A 20,167-nucleotide genomic window follows, 5' to 3' on the forward strand; every position below is an offset into this window, starting at 1 on the left:
AGCTAGTTTGAAAATCGAACGCGCGAGTGACTGACGTGTGTCGTGGTCGTGGCATCCCAAAGACATTATTATTTTTTTATGTGAAAAAAGTGGCAAAGGTTTTTATAATGTCAGCCTTGCTGAAAAATGTGACTAATTGTATTTGGCACGCCTTTGATTCTTTACAAAATAATCAGGTGGTGCATAAGTCCAAACTAAAGGTTTGTTATTGCTTTTTTAAGCTTAATATAGTTATTATGGCACTTTCTATATTGTCACGGTCGCAAATAAATGGCATAGCCTCGCGAAAATGTTATTGACATTTATGTATATAGATGACTAACGGATTACGATCAATATAAAGAACTCAATATGGAACCATGTAGATTACCCACCTATTATAATATTATAATCGGGGTGACTAGTGATTCTAAACTTTTTCGCGGACAAAAGTAAAGTAGAGCAACTTATTACTAAAAAAAATATATTAACTCCCAAAAAATATTATAGTGGTTTTCTTTTTTGAATGATGCCCTGGACATAGTGGCGTGCATTTCATAGATGCACTGCGTATGCCTAGGTACCTGGTCTCATACGAACAAACAATTGTACTGTAGAAGAAATTTTTCATTTACTACCTACAATGGGGATGATAACAGTTTTTTTTAATTGTATAAAAAATATTTAAGATTAAGCTAATAGTACCTAAAGCAAATTTTGTAGAAGTAACAGGGTATCTGCGATTATTAGGTAAGTAGGTGCCTACTTTCGGAGCTACAGGGATTTAAAGGGTCATTTTTGCGGCGCGGACCACTCAAAAACGCTCTATAATAAATAGCACGAAAGTATGACGTCAACGATGCATGAAATCGTTAGATTTGTATGGTCTTTGATTAATTATCGCGACTTCGTCCGCGTGAATTCAGTTTTTTGCAAATCTCGCAAAAACCATGGATTTTTCGGGATAAAAAGGCATATGTGTTAATCCAGGGTAGTTATCTATCTTCGCTTTAAATTTCAGCCAAATCGGTTCTGTAGTACGCCGCAACTAATAGATTTGGCTAAAATTTAAAAAAATATTAAGAGTAACAAACAAACATCCATACAAACTTTCGAGTTTACAATATAATAGGATTTTTTTACAAACATCCAGACAATCTTTGCTTGGTCAGGTCTGATCTAATGGTAGAGACAACAGCTGAGACTATATTGCTCACGGGTAAAAAAAAATAGTATTCTTGTGAGGCCTAGATATCCCCACTACTACCTATGAGAATACTACGATAAGTATGAGTTGAATAAACTCATAGGTACCTATACATTCTAAGTTCAATCGCTTACATTTTACATCGACATTTAACATATAAACACTTAAAATCCTTGAGGAAAATCTTAGGCGTCACTCCAAAGGCAAAACTCATTGGCTATTAGACACGTAGGTAGGTAACCTACCTTACGCATGAATTCTCCGCAAAATATTTCGTACTTATGTAAACAATGTCACGCGTCATTCCGCAAACTGCAATCTAATACAACATTAGCCATTGTTTGATGTTTTAGACGTTGTTTAAACTGTGACTCAAGCGTTGGCAGGCGATTTGTTTTATACATGGCATATGCCACGCGGTTACATTACACCCGCGTAGATCCAAAATGTCATTGCAAAGATCCCATCCCTCTTCCTTTGTAATCCAGTCAAATAAGACTTTGCGGTTATAATAATAGGGATAATGACAGTTTTTTAAATTGTATATAAATTAAGAGTATGCTAATAGTAAAGCAACTTTGTAAAAGGAACAGGGTATCTGCGATCATTTTCGGAGCTGCAGGGGTTTAACGGGTCAGTTTTGCGGCACTGCCGCGGATCCCTGGAAAACGCCCCATACAAAATGGCACGAACTAATGACGTCGTAGGTAATGTAATGATCGTTAGATTAGTATGTGCGTTCAAACAAAATTACTAATATCTTTGTTATTTGTGCGTTTTTTTTTATAGTTCATTTATTAAAAAGGTCACATTTAATGTAAGGAAGCAAAAACTGTATGAATTTTCATCTAATTACGATAAAAGATTTTTAATAGATTTTGAAATTTTATAATTTCATTTATTTTCCAAATATCCAGACAATTTTTGCTTTTTATGTATAAATTAGTTAACATTGACCCTATTTACCCGAACGTATCATAAAAATCAATATATTCAAACCTAGTCATCATCCCCATTCCCGTAGAGTTAAAAATTGGTATGAATGTTCAGTAGGTACACTATTGTAAATGAATTGTGTATAACGGAAATAAATACTTATAATAATAATAATAAATACTTATAAAAAAGTGTGGATTTTTTGTCAAGAATCGGATTATCTACAATTTTTGTCTGAAATATTTTTGCTGACTCACCGTTCACTCAAAAACGTGAAAAACCTATTTTTGCAAACTTTCACCATAATAATTTTTTTGCACGAGGGAGATTGATGGGGACTTTTCACAATTCATTTATAATATAATATATTCTGAACATACTTTACTTCTTTTTTAAGGATTAATTTGACTGGACTATTGTCGAACGGAAGATGGACTATAGCTAAGTATATCAAAAATTTACGCTAATGTTTTTGTATTACAAGAAAATGGACTTTAATCACGGTTACATAGAGTAAACTTTAGTTAGTACTATAGCACTAAATTTTACTCTATATGAAATGCGTATGTTGAGATGGATGTGTGGTGTGACAAGAATAGAAAAAATAAGGAATGAGTATATAAGAGGAAGTCTGAAGGTGGCGCCAGTGACAGAAAAATTGAGGAGTAGAAGGTTAGCTTGGTATGGACATGTAATGCGTAGAGAGGAAAGTCATATTACTAGAAAAATGTTGAATGTGCAAGTGGAAGGTCATAAGAGGAGAGTAAGGCCAAAGAAGAGATGGTTGGATTGTGTGAAAGAGGACATGTGTGTAAAAGGAGTGGATGATGAGTTAACGAGTAATAGAAACGAATGGAAAATATTGACATATTTTTCCGACCCCACTTAAGTGGGATAAGGGTAAGGAGATGATGATGATGATGAGCTGTACTAAAGTCTATTCATACTTACTTCATAATTATAATATAAGTACCTACGTAACGCTATGTGAAACAGTATTAATATTATGTAAACTATGATACAACTATGTTTACGATAAGAAATTATCATTACAACAGTGATAACATGGTGTATAATTTGATAATGTAACAAATATTTTAAAATGATTAATCGTTTTTTAATAGCATTCAATTAATTTAACAAGGTAAGATAGGGCTTGAGATTTCATCCCGTTTCAAATAAAATCATCACTTTATCATTATAAAGCCAAATAATTTTAGGGCTAGGGTTTTTAATAAATGTAAGGGCGGGGATAAATGAATTGATATGCGGTTGTTCGAGAAACCCTTCCCATAGGCCATCATGACCAAGTCGTTGTTAGGCGATGCAGCGCCGGTCCGAAGCTAATTTTAAAATGGAGTGAGATCCAATTAAGGCGCCTCTCCTGTTTGCTTCTAATAATATGTCTATATGAGACCTATACCAAATTATGAGTGTAAAGCAAAAATGGACCGCAAAGATCTCGATCATACTCTGGGGTGACATATCTCGATCATACTATGAGGTGACCAATTAAAAAACAGTCACTATACGTCTATACCGATTCCGATATATATATACGTCTATACCGATCTACGGTCGATTAGGATTATCATTTAGGCGCTCTCTAGGATTTGGCGCCTGGAGCGCCTGCTCCGTTCGCCGTATGAACGGGCCGGCCCTGAGGCGATGGGTTTAAAATCTGTGAAGTGTCAGTTCCAAAAGGATGACACTTCCAACTTTTTAGTTGTGTGCATTTTATGAAATTAAATATCACGTGTCTCAAACGGTGGAGGAAAAACATTGTGAAGAAACCTGCATAACAGAGAAATTTCTGAATTCTCTGCGTGTGTTAAGTCTGCCAATCCGCATTGGGCCAGCGTGGTGGACTATTGGCCTAACCCCTCTCATTGTGAGATGATGATGAAAGACTCTACCTGTTGTTAGCCTAATCTATTCCTGGGTTTAATCTTCTGTGGCCACAGAACTTATAGTACTTATGCTGCGCGTATGGATCAATGGCAACTATTGGCACAAGAACACAACGCATAAAGTGCACATTACATCTGTCGCGCCGCGACGTCGCCCGCCGGCCTGGCGCCGGGGAAGGTCAGCGGAAGGCGGAAACACCCCTCACCTATTAAACGTTTTAGGAAGCTTTCATCATACTAATAAAAACAACATACAGTAGAACTCGCTTAAAACGATTTCTCGCTCGCATAATACGTCATTTTACGCCATGCCCTACAACTTGAGACATGTTTTCATACATTTCCTAACGCTTAATACGATTCGTGATCCCGTTTAATACGCCTACATGTCACACGCGTGTAATTCCAAATACGACAAATAAATTATAACAGATAGTTTTGGACATCATAAAGGTCCTTAAACAAAGTTGCAGGACAGGACTAATACAGGATATCTTAAAGAACTGAAAGACTCTGACAGCAAACGACCCTTGGCATGATGCGATTCTAAACTGAAAATATTGAAGACATACTGCAAAAGTAAAATTTAATTGAAAATTTCGTGATTTTTAGTGCATCAAAATCTTTTAGTCATACCAGAATAAGTGATTACTTTATGTAGCTTATTTAGGTAGTCTTTACATCAACTACACTAATTCTTATAATAATAAAAATAATAATCTTTATTTCCGATAATAAAATCCATAAAATTATTAAATTACATGAAATCGATTAAATTTTAATATGCTAATGTATTTTAATATAATAATGTATGTGTACATTAGTCGTTATATTTTTCACTATCCCCCACCCATATCTTATTATATCTACTGTGCCCATATCCCGTATAATACGCTTTCCCGTCTAAGACGCGTTTTTAGTTGGGTCACTGCGAAATCGTATTAAACGGATTCTACTGTAGTTCCTGCGTACAACTATTACATAGCAGATCCAATATAGCACTGGTAGCAGGCAACTGAACATTGTCTGTTCAATAGACACTTGAAGATAATCAAAATCATAGAAGATCTATCATATCCAGGTTGTTGTAAGGGGGAGACCAACTATCACTTTACAGCTGTGTCTTCCATTTTCACGCTACTAAGGTAGGAGTTACTTGGTAAGGATAGGTACATAAAATGAAGCAGACCTGACGAATCTCACCATAGGGGATTTTGTTAGGTTTACAAAGGCTACAGGAAGGTTTTAGGGGGAAACACTGTCGAGACACCAGTGAACCAGTGTCCCATACCACGGGAATTGGGTGAAATAGTCCCAGCTAGATCACCAGTCCGGCCTCATCAGACGTCCCGTCTATAAATATACACATATATAGTGCTTACATAATATAGGAGCATAACATAGGCTACTTTTTATCCCGGAAAATCTATGGTTCCCGCGGAATATGTCATAAACGGAATTGCGGATGTTCGCTAGTACCGACTATACATATAATGTTTCATGTTATAATGGCAGTCGTCGAGGGCGAGCCCACTAATTTTCCTAATACAAGTTTCAACTGAGGTGACTCACGCTATCTTTGTATCACTTAAATCACCTTGTTCAATTATTATCTTCCTTGTAACCAAAATAATCTCCAAGTAAAGTAAAAACTAAATTATCTCAATAAAAACTATAAAAAAATAATAGCATCAATTAAAATGAAAAATATATCGTTTGAATTATAATTAAAATTCAAACTTAATTATTATAATTTTTTTATGTAATTTTAAAGATAATGGTACGAAACCCTTCAAGTGCGAGGCCGTCTCGCACGCTGGTTTTTCTACTTTTTTTACAATCTCTACTTTTCCTCACTGCCTCTATTCACTATTTAGTATTTTTCTTACCTTTTGTATGTATCGCTAATGTTGGATTTAAAAAAGTATAGTAATTAGTAAGTAATTTAAGTATAAATCTTATTAAATCGTAGATATCAAATTTATATACACATAATTTACTTAATTTGAGGAAAATTAAAAAAAAAAATGTTATGTCACTTTATTATCCTATAAACTTATCTTACAGTGTCTTGAAGTCAGTCTCGCCTTGGTACTTGCACATATGTGTCCTACCTTGCTGCCTTGGTACAAATTGTGTATTGACCGATGACAGTTCCATAGGTCAGCGGGTCAAGGAGGACGACTGATGACGTCAATGTGCTTTTAGTACTTAGCTTGAACCGAACCGCGCTGACGTCGCGTCGGGTCGAACGTGCCCAATTACCTGTAATTAACAAAAATGAAATATGCAACCCCGACACTGCTGCATTTTGTATGATTGCATATTTACTGCTGCCATGTGCCCTCTATCATATTCTCACTAACGCCTTCTCATTATTTCAATCTGAATTTTTTTCTTGTTTCGTTCTTTTTATACCCCTTTTTACGTAGTCGGGTCATAGTTTTTAAACTTTATTTTTTTGATACGTCAGTTGACTATTTGTAAAGATTCTGACCCTTTAAATACCTGTAGCTCCGAAAGTAATGATCGCAGATACCCTGTTACTTTTACAAGATTGCTTTACTATTAAATACAATTTAAAAAACTGTCATCATCCCTATTTCACTATCCATTCACTACACAATCACGACTTGCGATGGTATTTTTTTTTCTACAAGTTAGTTCTTGATTACAATCTCACCAAGATGGAAGCGGGCTAACTTGTTAGGAGGAGGATGAAAATCCACATCCCTATCGGTTTCTACACGACATCGCACCGGAATCGCTTGGCGGTACGTCTTTGTCGGTAGGGTGGTAACTAACCACGGCCGAAGACTCCTACCAGCCAGACCTTGAATTAAGAAAACCTCAATCGGCCCAGCCGGGATCGAACCCAGAACCTCCGTCTTATAAATCCACCGAGCATACCACTGCGCCACGTAGGACGTCAACACATCACGATGTCATTTAGAAACCGAAAGGGGAGTGGATTTTCATCCTACTCCTAACAAGTTAGCCCGCTTCCATCTTAGATTGCTTCATCACTTACCATCAGGTGAGATTGTACTCAAGGGTTAACTCGTAGGGAATTAAAAAAAGAGAGAAGTTCTGCCTTAGGTACGTGTCTCATACTCGTATGTATAGGCGTCAACAGTTCAGTTAGGTATTATACAATTTTAATATTATGTGCATTTAAATGTCATGATACCAAAAACGATAAAACCACTGACTCAATGAACTCATACAAAGTTGGCAAGTACTTGTAACTTATAATACGTTAATTGAATTTTTTCCACAACTGGATGTGATGGCCTAAATACTCGTGTCTTGTTAATTGAGCCAAATTATACTGGAGTATCAAGGAGTAGTTGTTAGAAAGCTTTCATTAACTCCGACATTAGTGCGGTTGTTAACCTGATTGGCTATGCATAATAAGGACCAGGGTTCGAGTCCTGGGTGGGGCTGAGTATTAATAAATTTTATACTTACAAGAAGTTCTCACTGGCATCCTAGAGTTGGAAAGTCGATGAAGGTCATACATCCCCGAAGTCGGAGAACCCGTTAATTAGTAGTTTTTGATTATTTTCATTAACATCTAGAACACAGTTGGAGCAGCATGGTCTAAGCTCCCCCACCCCTGGTGTAATATTCAATGATATTACACCAGGGGTGGGCCTAGAAGGCCTGACCTTGTGGTTTATAAAGGCTGATTGATATACTTAATGAGATATGAGTAAAGTATAGAATCTATACTGTACTCATCTTTCATTCTTGTGGTTTTCTTAGTTGGTCCAGGTCTGGCTGGTGGAAGGCTTCGGCCGTGGCTTATTATATACCGGCAAAGACTGAACCTGATGTAGTGATGATGCAATCTAAGATGAAAGCGGGCAAACTTGTTAGGAGTAGGATAAAAATCCACACTCCTTTTGGTTTCTACACATCGTACTGGAACGCTAAATCGCTTGGCGGTACATCTTTGCTGGTAGGGTGGTAACTAGCCACGACCAAATCCTCCCACTTCTCTATCTTTCCCTGTCTCTTTGTTCGTATTCTTCCCTTTCTTTCCGATAAGGAGGGAGGTCTGACCTTGTAATTGCCTATTAAGGCTGATATACTTAATGAGAGATGAGTAAAGAAAGAAAAGAAAAGAAAGAAAGATCTTTATTTTTAAGTAATGCCACATATCACATTAAATCTAAATTATACATATACTGGCTTAACTGTCCACTCAAACAGTAGATCACTAAAGAATTCCCTGTAATATGTGGCATAACCTAGAAAAAGGCCCCAACTCAGCATATTGCCGCATACTTTCAATAAAAAAGGATGCAGCACTGATTTTCAGTTAGGACCCAGTTCAGGTGCCGCCACGCACACAGTTCAACATTTTATGTAAAACAACAACATTTTATGAGTAAAGAATAGATAGATAGTTACAGAGTCCAACATTATCAACATATATGCTCGCTACAATAAGCAATGAGACGAACTGTTTAAGGCTCGTCGTACTGGTTGTCTGAGTTAGGCAAGATTTCCAGTTTTATAGATAGGAGGCTTGCATCTGATGATGATGAAATAACTTTTCATTCAAAAATTTTTGTTTTGGCGAAATCGCGTAGCTGTTCTTATAACTTGGATAATCTTAACTCAAGGCAAAAACTCTGCTGTTTTCAAGTAATTGCAATTTACAATGTCGTTTATGTTTACCTGTTTAACGGCCACTTGAATGTAAATAAATTAAATAATTAAAAAAATTTGCATTCACAACATGTCCAGGAAAATGCGGAAACGTGTATGGTGTTAGGGCTTATTAATTATTAGGGTCATAGCACACAGGACATATAACCAACTATAGAATGTATGAGGCGAATATCTTAGCATTCCATGGATTCAGCGTGCGGGTGTCGGGTCCATCGCGTAGTAGAGAGAAATAATCCGAGCAGACTCCTGAACTTGTGACTACAGGATGTAGGGTTAAGGAATTCCTCCCCGTTCTCTGCTCGTGTTGTTCTCCCTAAATACAAGTAATATTCCCGTATTCCATTCTAAGACTATTGATAAAGAACACAGAACAGAGAAAACGTTAAAAGCTAATGACTTCTTTAATCCGTGGTAAAGAAAGCGGTTCCTATTGTGACATAAATTATCATTATTATCTACAACGCCACATAACTGACGTCAGTTTCCGGTGGTTCATAGAACAGTGGGACTTAATATGATAAAATATTCAGTCTTCTTTGTCTTACCACGCACTTGCGTTGGGTACCTATGGCGGCTTTGACGTCATAGAACAATCGCTGTACTGTACCTTATTAGGTACACAAGTTAAGATCATGAAAGTATAGGATACATATATGTACCTACTACAAATAAGATAGGTATCTACACTATTTTATTAGAGAACCCACGTAGTTCCCGTTCCCGTGGGAATACCGGACATAAATATATCCATAAAACATTAGCTATCTACCAGTGAAAGTGCTGTCAAAATCAGTCAGCGGCTTGAATGATTTTGACCGCACTTTAACACAAAAACAGACAGTCACAAAAATTAAAAAAAATATATATATAGTTGTTTGTTTGTGAAGCGTTTCCCTTCCAAACCGTATTCCAGACTTTGGTGCGCCCAAAAACAATTATGCTTCCAAAATATTTACCGTTACCACTTATGATTTTATTTTTTTTAACGTAGGCTATATGTAATTCCCAATTCAAATTATATGTAATATCCACTGGGCTATTGACGTAATAGCCCAGTGGATATGACCTCTGCCTTCGATCCTGGAGGGCGTACGTTCGAAACCGGTCCGAGGCATGCACCTCCAACTTTACAGTTACAGCATTTTAGAAAAAACAAAAAATAGATTTTAAAACATTTAAAAAACAAATGTGAAAAAGCATTTGACACTCTTATTGCAGACAAATAAATGTTGAAAAATGCAACCAAATTAAATACCTAAATATTGTTTTTTTTTTTTTTAAATAAATGTAAATTGTTTATTCCCTAAAATACCTACTATATTTTTCTGATAAAATGTTGGCAAACCCAAATGGCATACCTATCTAACTTTTAAGCATACCTTAATATGACTACCTACCCATTCTTTCTAAAAAAAAAACTCACGTAGGTACCTATATCTTTCTAGGTAGGTAATATATCTATGGAAGTTTACATGAATTTTCTAGCGCACGAAGTAGCATCCGCTAGTTCTAGATATTTTAGAAATCATTCATATATTATAATATGAATGATAAAAACATGTCTTATCTTATTGGCTAAATGCTAGGTAAACGCAATACAAATGCATCATTCACTATACTTAGTTATCATCAGATGACTCACGTCTCGTGGCGAAACAAAACTACTCACAACCACAATAATTCTCGCCATATACTATAAATATCCGTTAGACTGCGTCATATTGAGAGGTCGAATGCCTTGAAAGTTGGAACCTACCAACTTAATACCTAAGAACAATATAAAAGTGTAGATGCATCGTACGTGCGCGCTGTTTTGGCAAAATTTGATCAAGGCAATTGCCTTGTCGATCGAAAATGATGTAGTTAATATCACAAGGTTACAAACTCAACAATATCACAACACACAATGACGCAATGTCACAAGTTAATGTTTAATGGTAAGTGCTAAGTGACAGCTTAATAATATCGTAGGTAACTATAGAGCTTGAACCAGAGAACCACTGGTTTTCAGAGGGTACACTAGTCAAATGGGTATATGGTTTTTTCATGTTTTCTTTGGAATAGTATTCGAAATTATGTCTTCATTCTCCAGATTCTAAATCACGTTTTATATCCCGGCAATCATTCGCTAGATACACTAATGACCTACACGGCCTACACCTTAAGGACTTGATTTTGAACTTCTTACGGTTTTCCTTTAATAATATTGTATTGTAGCAGTAACTTGTGAATAGTTTAATTAACTAATATCCTAGAATGAACTAATTACTTAAACTCCGATCCAGTACCACTCGCTTGATGCTTGTAGTTTGCGGTAGAATCTACCTTTTGTTGACCAGCTTATTCATGTGTCTTTCTAACGTTCGTAATACTAAAAACTATTAATTAAAAACGCCTCCTTCCTCTTCTATTTTACCTACAATGAGTAGGCATTTTGCATTAAATATTTGCATGATCCGTCTATTTATAATCGGATCACTGCATACTAATATTTTTTTTTACGTTAGGTATTTGTTTTGATTCTCGTGGGTGGCCACTGGCAATAGATTGGCATTTCGATTTAGTTATTTCAGGTAAAGAATAAAAAGGTTTTCGTGAAAATGGTCAATAAGTGTCATTATAGAGGCTTTGCAATGGACTAACGTGACGTAATAGACTTTGTATGTAGTAGTATGGTGTACAGACGAGCTTTATAAAGCTGCGTGTTGGTGTGTAAGGCGCCCGCCACACACTGCACGGTGCACGTGTGGCGAGTAAGTAAGTTGGTAAGTAGCGAGGGTAGTAGGCAGAGACGTCGTGTGGACACGTTACTCCTCATGCAATATTTTGTCGGTATTGAGCGCGAGCCGAAGGACCAGTAGTCCAGTCAATCTGTCTTTTTTTTTATAAAGTCACATCATAAAGGCATTTTTTTTTTCGCTTAAAAAAGGATGTTACTAAACTACTCTGTAAGTGTGCCAGTTGTACCTGATGCTATTCATTTTGAAAAACTCAAAGTAATTGGAATTTTCATACTTAGGCAGCTTTGAAACGGTAAGTTGTATGAAAAAAATTTTTAAATAAAAGTGAAATTTTGGGGGCGAAAAAATAAAAAAAACACTTTTTTGGAGACTTCAGCGCTACCTACCGCCTGCATTTCCTCTTGTACTGCTTTAAGCCAATGAGGAAAAATGTGCATCGCAACTTCCTCTACATTTTTTGTTCGGATTGTTTTTCTGTAAAATGCGTACAATTCGTGAAAAATGCAATGCAATTTTTTTAAGTTTTTCCAAATGAATGGCATCAGGTACTGCCACAGGGTAGTTCTGTAACATCATTTATATGCGGAAAAATAGCCTTTATGCTATGATTTTATCAAAATGGTCGAAATTCTGACAGATTGAGTGGACTATAGGGCTGTCACGAGCAGGCGTATTTGCACGAGTAGAGCATGTTGGCCTGCCCTGTGTGGCCAGAGGCAGACAGGCCGACATCGCGGCAGGACGAGCAGCAGAGCGAGGATCAATGTTGGTTGCAGCAATAGGTAAACATGAAGGAGTATCAGCAATTCAAATATCATTATGCCTGTAGATGAGTGCTATTTAAAACCTCGTTATTCTAATTTCAATTTGTAAGTTCTAATAAGGTTGAGCAGACAAAGACTGAAACATGATATTTGTATGATGCGCCTGTTTTTATTAAGGAATGAAATCCAGTCCAAGTGTATTGCAATATCTGGTTACATCTTTTTATATGCGATCATTAAGATTAATCTAGCTTTGGAAAGTAAAATTTCTTCTATTTTCTTTGTTTTGTTGTTTTTTTCTTTTGTGCAATAAAGTATATATAAATATATAAATATTAAAGGTAATGTTAGTTATAAGAACAATAGCAAATCTATTTTTCACATGATGTGCTTAAAATAATACTTTACGGAGAATCTAATGCCACAGAATTTATATACACACTAATACACTTATAGTACCCTAATGCAAAGAAAAGTTTCGTCATTTTTGTAGAGATGATCTATGATTCTATTATGAGGTTTCGGTTTTGGATCAGAGAGACAGACAGGTAGGTACAAAATAGACTAGTTGACGCTTTTTTAAAAATTGCCATAAAATGTTCATTATAGTTCTACTAGATTGAAAATAAATTATCATAATTATTTTTATTACACACTAGCGAACGCGCGCGACTTCGTCCGCGTGGATTTCAGCTTTAACAAATCCCGCGGGAACCATGGATGTTATACATATAAACCTTTCTCTTCAATTATCGAAAAAAACCGCATCAAAATCCGTTGCATAGTTTTAAAGATTTAAGCATACATAGAGACAGACAAAAGCGACTTTGTTTATACTATGTAGTTTTCAATTTCTCAATTTTTAAATTTTGACAATTAACGAGCCCTATCGGCAATGTCATGACGTCACGACACTTTATGAAAACTTTACCGATATCACATATAGTTATCTTTAACAAAGGGCGAAGGGTTGCGTTAACAGGCACTAGCTCTAAAACGTATAGCATTATGTAGACAGCAGTCTTTAAGCTATCAAACGTCGTTGTTAGCTTGCGAGTCATTAGCTCAAATGGCTTGTAGTCCTTTTGTTCGCTGTCATATTGTATCGCGTCTTGATACATCGCCCGGATCTCCACTCGTGTTACTGCTGAGTCACACAACAGCGTCTCATTTAGACGTACAGTTATCGTATGCAAATTATACGTTTAAGTAATGTCTGGTTTTTAAGCTGCAACATAATGTTTTTTTTTTTATTCTTTACAAGTTAGCCCTTGACTGCAATCTCACCTGATGTTATGTAACGATGTAATCTAAGATAGAAGCGGGCTAACTTTTTAGGCATCTGCACGACATCGTACCGGAACGCTAAATCGCTTGGTGAAACGTCTTTTGCCGGTATGGTGCTGCGGTGGTAACTAGCCACGGTTGAAACCTCGGTTTGAGGCCGTCAAAACAACTGTATTAATCTTTCTACCAACAAGTATTAATCTATCTACTACGAGTATTTTATAAAGGAAAGATTTGATTCTATTTTTGTTTGTTGGTTAGTTTGCATTGAATAGGCTCTGAAACTACTGGACAGATTATAAAAAATATTTCACTGTTCCCCAAGTGCTATAGGCTATATTTTATCACCGTATACCTACGGGAACGGGAACCACATTGGTTAGCCTATGGGGTTTGATATTACGAGGTCCTGGGTTCAAATCCTGGGTCGGGCTAAGATACTAAGTTTTATTTCTTTTAAAAATAATTGAGTTACATGTCTCAGCCAGGACAGGACAGGACACCCCCGTGCCTCGGAAAGCACGTTAAGCCGTCGGTTCTGGTTATTATCACTCTAAGCCCGCCAACCCGAATAGTAGCAACGTTGTGGGTCCGAGCTCAATATCCCTCTTGGGAACCTCAATGGGACGTTAATATAGGCGGATGAATGATGATTATATTGTAAAAAAGTAAAAGTATTCATTTTTTTTATTATTTACAAGTTAGCCTTGACTACAATCTCACCTGATGGTAAGTGATAATGCAGTCTAAGATGGAAGCGGACTAACTTGTTAAGAGGAGGATAAAAATCCACACCCCCTTTTCGATTTCTACACGACATCGTACCGGAACGTTAAATCGCTTGGCGGTACGTCTTTGTCGGTAGGGTGGTAACTAGCCACGGCCGAAGCCTCCCACCAGTCAGACCTGGACCAATTAAGAAACTGTTAATGACATTTGCAGGTGCTGACAGCCAACATAGGCACTCTGCTGGACCTGTACGGAGTGGAGAAGGGTCTGGACCACTACCGCTCGTCCCAGGAGCTGACCTTCGACGAGTTCCGCTACTACCTGCAGCACGAGGTATTCAGCTCGCTGCCCAAGACCCTCAACCTGCCAGTCGCTAGGGAGTACGAGAAAAAGATTAGTGAGGTAACTGCCTTATCCTACACCAACTTGATGATTATAATCTATAGATACTTCTACACTAATATTACAAAGAGAAACGTTTGTATTATTGTTTTTCGTATGTAACGACCAAACTCAAAAACTACTAGACCGATTTGGAAAAATCTTTCACCAATACAAAGCTACATTATCAATGAGTAACATAGGCTATATATAACATCACACTACGGTATAAATAGGAGCGGAAAAGTGTGGCAAAAACGGGAAAATTGTTGGCCGTACCATGCCGCGCGACTTCCGCGGACAAAGTCACGGCGTCGGCTAATATGGTAGGTAATCTCTAAGCCACGTTATTTGTGAATGCCATGTACTGGTATTGTCAAGTGTCTGGGTGTATTTACACGTCATTTATGTTTTTTTTTTATTCTTCACAACTTAGCCGTTGACTACAATCTCACCTTATGGTAAGTGATGATGCAGTCTAAGATGGAAACGGGCTAACTTGTTAGGAGGAGGATGAAAATCCACACCCCTTTCGGTTTCTACACGGCATCATATCGGAACGCTAAATCGCGTGGCGGTACGTCTTTGCCGGTAGGGTGTTAACTAGCCACGGCCGAAGCGTCCCACCAGCCAGACCTGGACCAATTAAGAAAATCTCAATCTGCCCAGGCGGGGATCGAACCCAGGACCGCCGTTTTGTAAATCCACCGCGCATACCACTGCGCCACGGAGGCCGTCATAAGTAGTATTTATATGTACTATTATAAATATATGTTATGCTAAAATCCGCCATCTTAGTACCCATAACGCAAGCTACGCTTACTTTAGGGCTAGATAGTGATGTGTGTATTTTTTATGTATATTATTATTTATTACTAGCGGACGCCCGCGACTTCGTCCGCGTGAAATCTATCCCTACCCTACCCCTACCCTAACGCTACCCTACCCTTACCCTACCCCTACCCTACCACGCGACGGCGACGGAAGCTTAAAAAATTGAGTAACTTCTCCCGTTTTCCCAACATTTCACTGCTCTGCTCCTATTGATCGTAGCGTGATGAAAAGTATACTATAACCAGTTGCCCAGGACTATGAAGAATAATTGTACCAAGTTTCGTTAAAATCCGTCGAGTAGTTTTTGTTTCTATAAAGGACATACAGACAGACAGACAGACAGACAGACAGACAAAAATTTTACTGATTGCATTTTTGGCATCAGTATCGATCACTAATCACCCCCTGATAGTTATTTTGGAAATATATTTCATGTACAGAATTGACCTCTCTACAGATTTATTATAAGTATAGATAATACAGGCTATTTTAGAATTTAAACTATCGTGAGTGTTATTCATATTAATTGATTATGAAACACGGCTAAAACTCACGTGATACAACGTCGGAGTGTGTCGGACTAGTTTCGAATCCATACGGAGCCCTTAGTCATGAGTTGGTTCTTGAACACTTTTTATTTGAATGTATATGTATTGATAACGTTCCAGGTGTGCTGGCTGGTCTGCCGCAAGAGCCTGCTCAGCCGCGACAAGCCGATCTTCAGCGACGACTCAGTGTTCAAGCTGTTCCGCATATTCTGTCTGCTCGCCGATCTGGTGCAAGATGCTGATGACACCAACCATTACGTGGTAAAAACATCATACTTATACTACAGCCTTTCTTAATAGTACTTGTAGTATATGTCAACAGCCTAGACTGTCAATAGATGAGTCTATAAATACAAGCCTCGGACAAGAGGGGGGGTTAGTTGCACTTTGGTGCTACATCAGTACGTACCACGAGGTACTAAGTAGATACAGTGTTCAACCAACTGGATGTGATAACCCGAGTGATCACCCAGAGAGTGTGTGCAAACACTACAGAACTGTTTACCAACAAACAAATATGAAAATGAGGGTATAAATCACTAGTCATTTCATACCTAATAATAGTTATGATTAACTTGTTTTTAAATTAACGAAAATAAATTTGATTAATAGGCTTAGAACAACTAGATATGGTTTTAAATTGTATATAACATTTTATAAACAAATCATACGTAATTTAAAATATATAAGTTATGAAATGACAAGCGTTTTCTACCTTCATTTCTGATTTATTTGTTGGTAAACAGTATTCATCAAGAAAGGCTGTAATATAGATACCAATATGTAGATATACAGGGTGCTCGGGAATATTTCCCATAACTCTAGGATTATATTCTTTAGAGAAAATTAATTAAAAATGTCTAAAGAACCAGTGTTATAAAATTAATATTTTCGGAGTAAAAAATATTTTTTTTGTAATTAGATCTTAAATTGTGTCCCTTATATCGCATCCTTATATTATTAAAAAATAAGAAATATTTAAAAAAACAATCTATTTTTAGGTCTATTAGAAACTCAATACGAAACAAAAGTATACTTTATGATCTTGACGCAATAAGTTAACTCTTCATCTTAATTTTGTTTTTCATAACCCATGTGCGAACCAGATGTGAATACAAAGTAACAGTCTTAGCGGTCAGTGTCCTAATTCTTATTTTATAATTTTTTTTTCTTAATACACCCGTGGCTTTGTCCATCCCATTTGGCTTTATAGCATTTTAAAGCAGCTTTCTCCACTTTTTCCTCCTCCACAGAGTTTCTCTGTCTATTTCTCCCCCTCCCAATCAATGATCAATGTCGCTCCATGAGTCTATAATGCATAATAATACAAGTACACACTGTAGATGCAGAGAGCAGTGAGGATAGAGAGGGTAGAGTAAGATCAGAAAGAGATGTAAAGTTCAACATAATGAACAATCATAATCTCAACGAATTCCACGAACAAACGAACGAACGTTATATAAATAAAAATTAAAATCTCACTAACAAAGAAGTTGCCATGGAAACAGACGATGTTACATCGCTGTAACTTTGGAGGGACTGTCCATTTTAATTTTTATATCCTGTAAACATAAAGTTCAAATTCGAATGAGACGTGTTATAGGCGTAAAGTTCGCCGAAAATTGTAAAATAGCGGAATGGCATCCAAATTCCAAAGACCTCTCTGGTGCAGTTGTTAGTGCTGGGGTTCTCAACAGTCAGGTACTGGTTTCGATTCCCAGCTGGGGATAGTTTAGGATTTTATCGGCAGGCATCGGCCACGGCAAGTTACTAGCAAAGACGTATCGCAAAGCAATTTAACGTGCCGGTATAATGCCGCGTAGAAACCATTAGAGGTATGGGTAGAATAAGAATAAACTATATATATAATAAAACGAATTTGCCAAGCTATGGCAAATTCGTTCGTAGCACTCCCGATGGTTCGCGGAGGTCGGGATGCGGGTAGCGATGAATGATAAACCCACAATTAATACACATCACTTCCAGCCAATGCCCCACGCGCACAACTTCACACCCGCGCAATCCTTCCCTCCCCGTCGCCCGCATATCATGGGAGTGTCATCAACGAACTTGCCAAGCTATAGTACCTTATCCAACTAAGCTTATCGTCACTTAACATCAGATGAAGTCACAGTCAGTTGTAACTTGTCATAGAATAAATGAAGACTTAATCTTATCACAGGTGGTACTGCAACCGTCAGAGGCAGGTTTGGTGGCAGAGCAGCTGGTCCACTGCCTGGGCTTGCGGTGGGACGCCGCAGACTGGGAGGCGTTGGGCTCTTCGATAGGACACTTCCGATGGGCGGCCTTCCTGGCAGTGCTTGAGGCTAAGTATTGCGGCGACCAGCAACTGCACATTGAAGCATTAATGGAAGCTGTGGATGAATTGTACGATGTTTTCATCGAGGATATCATAAAAAAGGTACATTGTGTTAGATTAACCATTATTGTTATTAACCGAACCGTGTACCTAATTGGATATAGCCCTACCATATTCGGCTTTCTGCTAAGCACGAGTCTCCTCTTAGGATGAGAGGGATTAGGCCAATAGTCCGCTACGCTGGCCCAATGCTGATTGGCAGACTTCACATAAGTAGAGAATTAAGAAAACTCTCCTATGATATGCTGCTATTTATGCTGGTTTCCTTACGATGTTTTTCCTTCACTGTTTGAGACACGTGATATTTAATTTGTTAAAATGCACGTAACTGAAAAGTTCGAGGTGCATGCCACGGACCGGATTTTAACCTACGCCCTCCGAAATCGGGGGCAGAGGTCATTTCCACTGGGCTATCACGGCTAAACTGGCAATAAAGCCTTAATAATATATAAATATTAACTGACCTGGCCAACGTTGTTTTGCCATTTCATTGGAAGAAAAAAAGGTAAATATGACTATATGATAACAACTTGCATCGTTCCAGGGATATCTCTTCAAACGCGGCTACCTCCTGCCAACCATGCGAGAGTACTGGTGTGTGTTGCAACCATGCGCTCTGACCTATTACAAAAGCTCCTCACAGAAGGAACAGTGTGGTAGGATCCCCATAGACGAGTACTGTTCTGTAGAAGCGATGCCGGGAGACGGGAAGATACAACGGTTTCAAGTCATCACCCCTGAAAGGACTTTTGAGTTTGGGACTCAAGATCATAAGTAAGTTAATTCTTTTCTTTTTCACTGACTGCGATCTCGACTGATGGCAAGTTTCGATGCATTCTAAGTTAGCTTGGAAGATCAATGTACACTATGAGAAAAATGGGGATCTAACCTACTTTTTATGTTCTTCGATCGAACCCAAATACCTGGCTTCATAATCATGGAATAATTATTAAGACTTCAATTAAAAAAAGGTACCATTTCGTTATTGACAAAACATAACCTCTAAAACTTCAAACATAAATATCGTAAATTCCAGACTTGATATAATACTAAACCTTAAGAATAAATAGTTAAGAAAATAATTATCTATCATTTTATATTTTTTCATTCATAGACGCTTAAAAAAATTACAACAAAAAGTTGTTTGGAAATAGACCATTTTTCTTTTACGTGGTTTCATACCGGAACGCAAAATAGCTTGGCGGTTCGTATCTACCGGTAATTAATCAAGTCTACTGCGGACGTCGACGAATCTACTACCAATCCAGACCTAAGTCTATTTAGAAATTCCAATTTCACCCGAACTGATACCTGAATCCAAGACGACCTGTCTTTTGAAAACCGCTAGATGGCGATGTATCAATTCCTTAGAAATTCGCGTTTACGTTAACGCGATAGTAACAGTATCAAAGTGACACTAGGCCCTCAGTAAAATTTAAGGCTCTGGACTTCACTCCGAGAGGTTATGGCATCCCACACTTGAACCATTGTTGTATTTACTAGGATTCTTCTTTTAATATTTGTTTTTCCACCAGGAGTCGTCTACAATGGCTGTCAGGTCTACGCCAGGCGGCCGCGGTGTCGGGCGGCGCGGAGGGCTACCAGAGGAGGGCGCGCGCGGGCAGGCGGGGAGCGGGCGCGCGGAGGGAGCAAGAAGTGAGGGATGCACGCGCCAGGCTACAGCTGGAAGTGCGGGCGCGACTCGCGGCGGAGGCTCAAGCACAGGTACCATATCTACTCAATCTGTTTCAAAAGCCAGGACAGCCTCCGTGGCGCGGCGCTCCTTGA

General features: G+C 37.9%; 1 protein-coding gene across 1 annotated transcript in view; it reads left to right on the top strand.

Moving 5' to 3' along the window:
• Nucleotides 1–20,167, top strand: part of LOC112053661 (differentially expressed in FDCP 6) — a 24,615-nt gene continuing 4,448 nt past the window's right edge. The window contains exons 1-6 of the mRNA XM_052885360.1: nt 1–200; nt 14,450–14,638; nt 16,120–16,260; nt 18,182–18,421; nt 18,924–19,153; nt 19,915–20,104. Of these exons, the coding sequence (XP_052741320.1) occupies nt 108–200; nt 14,450–14,638; nt 16,120–16,260; nt 18,182–18,421; nt 18,924–19,153; nt 19,915–20,104 (1,083 nt within the window). The 5' untranslated portion in view covers nt 1–107. The remainder of the gene's footprint in view (nt 201–14,449; nt 14,639–16,119; nt 16,261–18,181; nt 18,422–18,923; nt 19,154–19,914; nt 20,105–20,167) is intronic.

The sequence above is a fragment of the Bicyclus anynana genome, chromosome 14, assembly GCF_947172395.1.
Source record: "Bicyclus anynana chromosome 14, ilBicAnyn1.1, whole genome shotgun sequence".
NCBI lineage: Eukaryota > Metazoa > Arthropoda > Insecta > Lepidoptera > Nymphalidae > Bicyclus > Bicyclus anynana.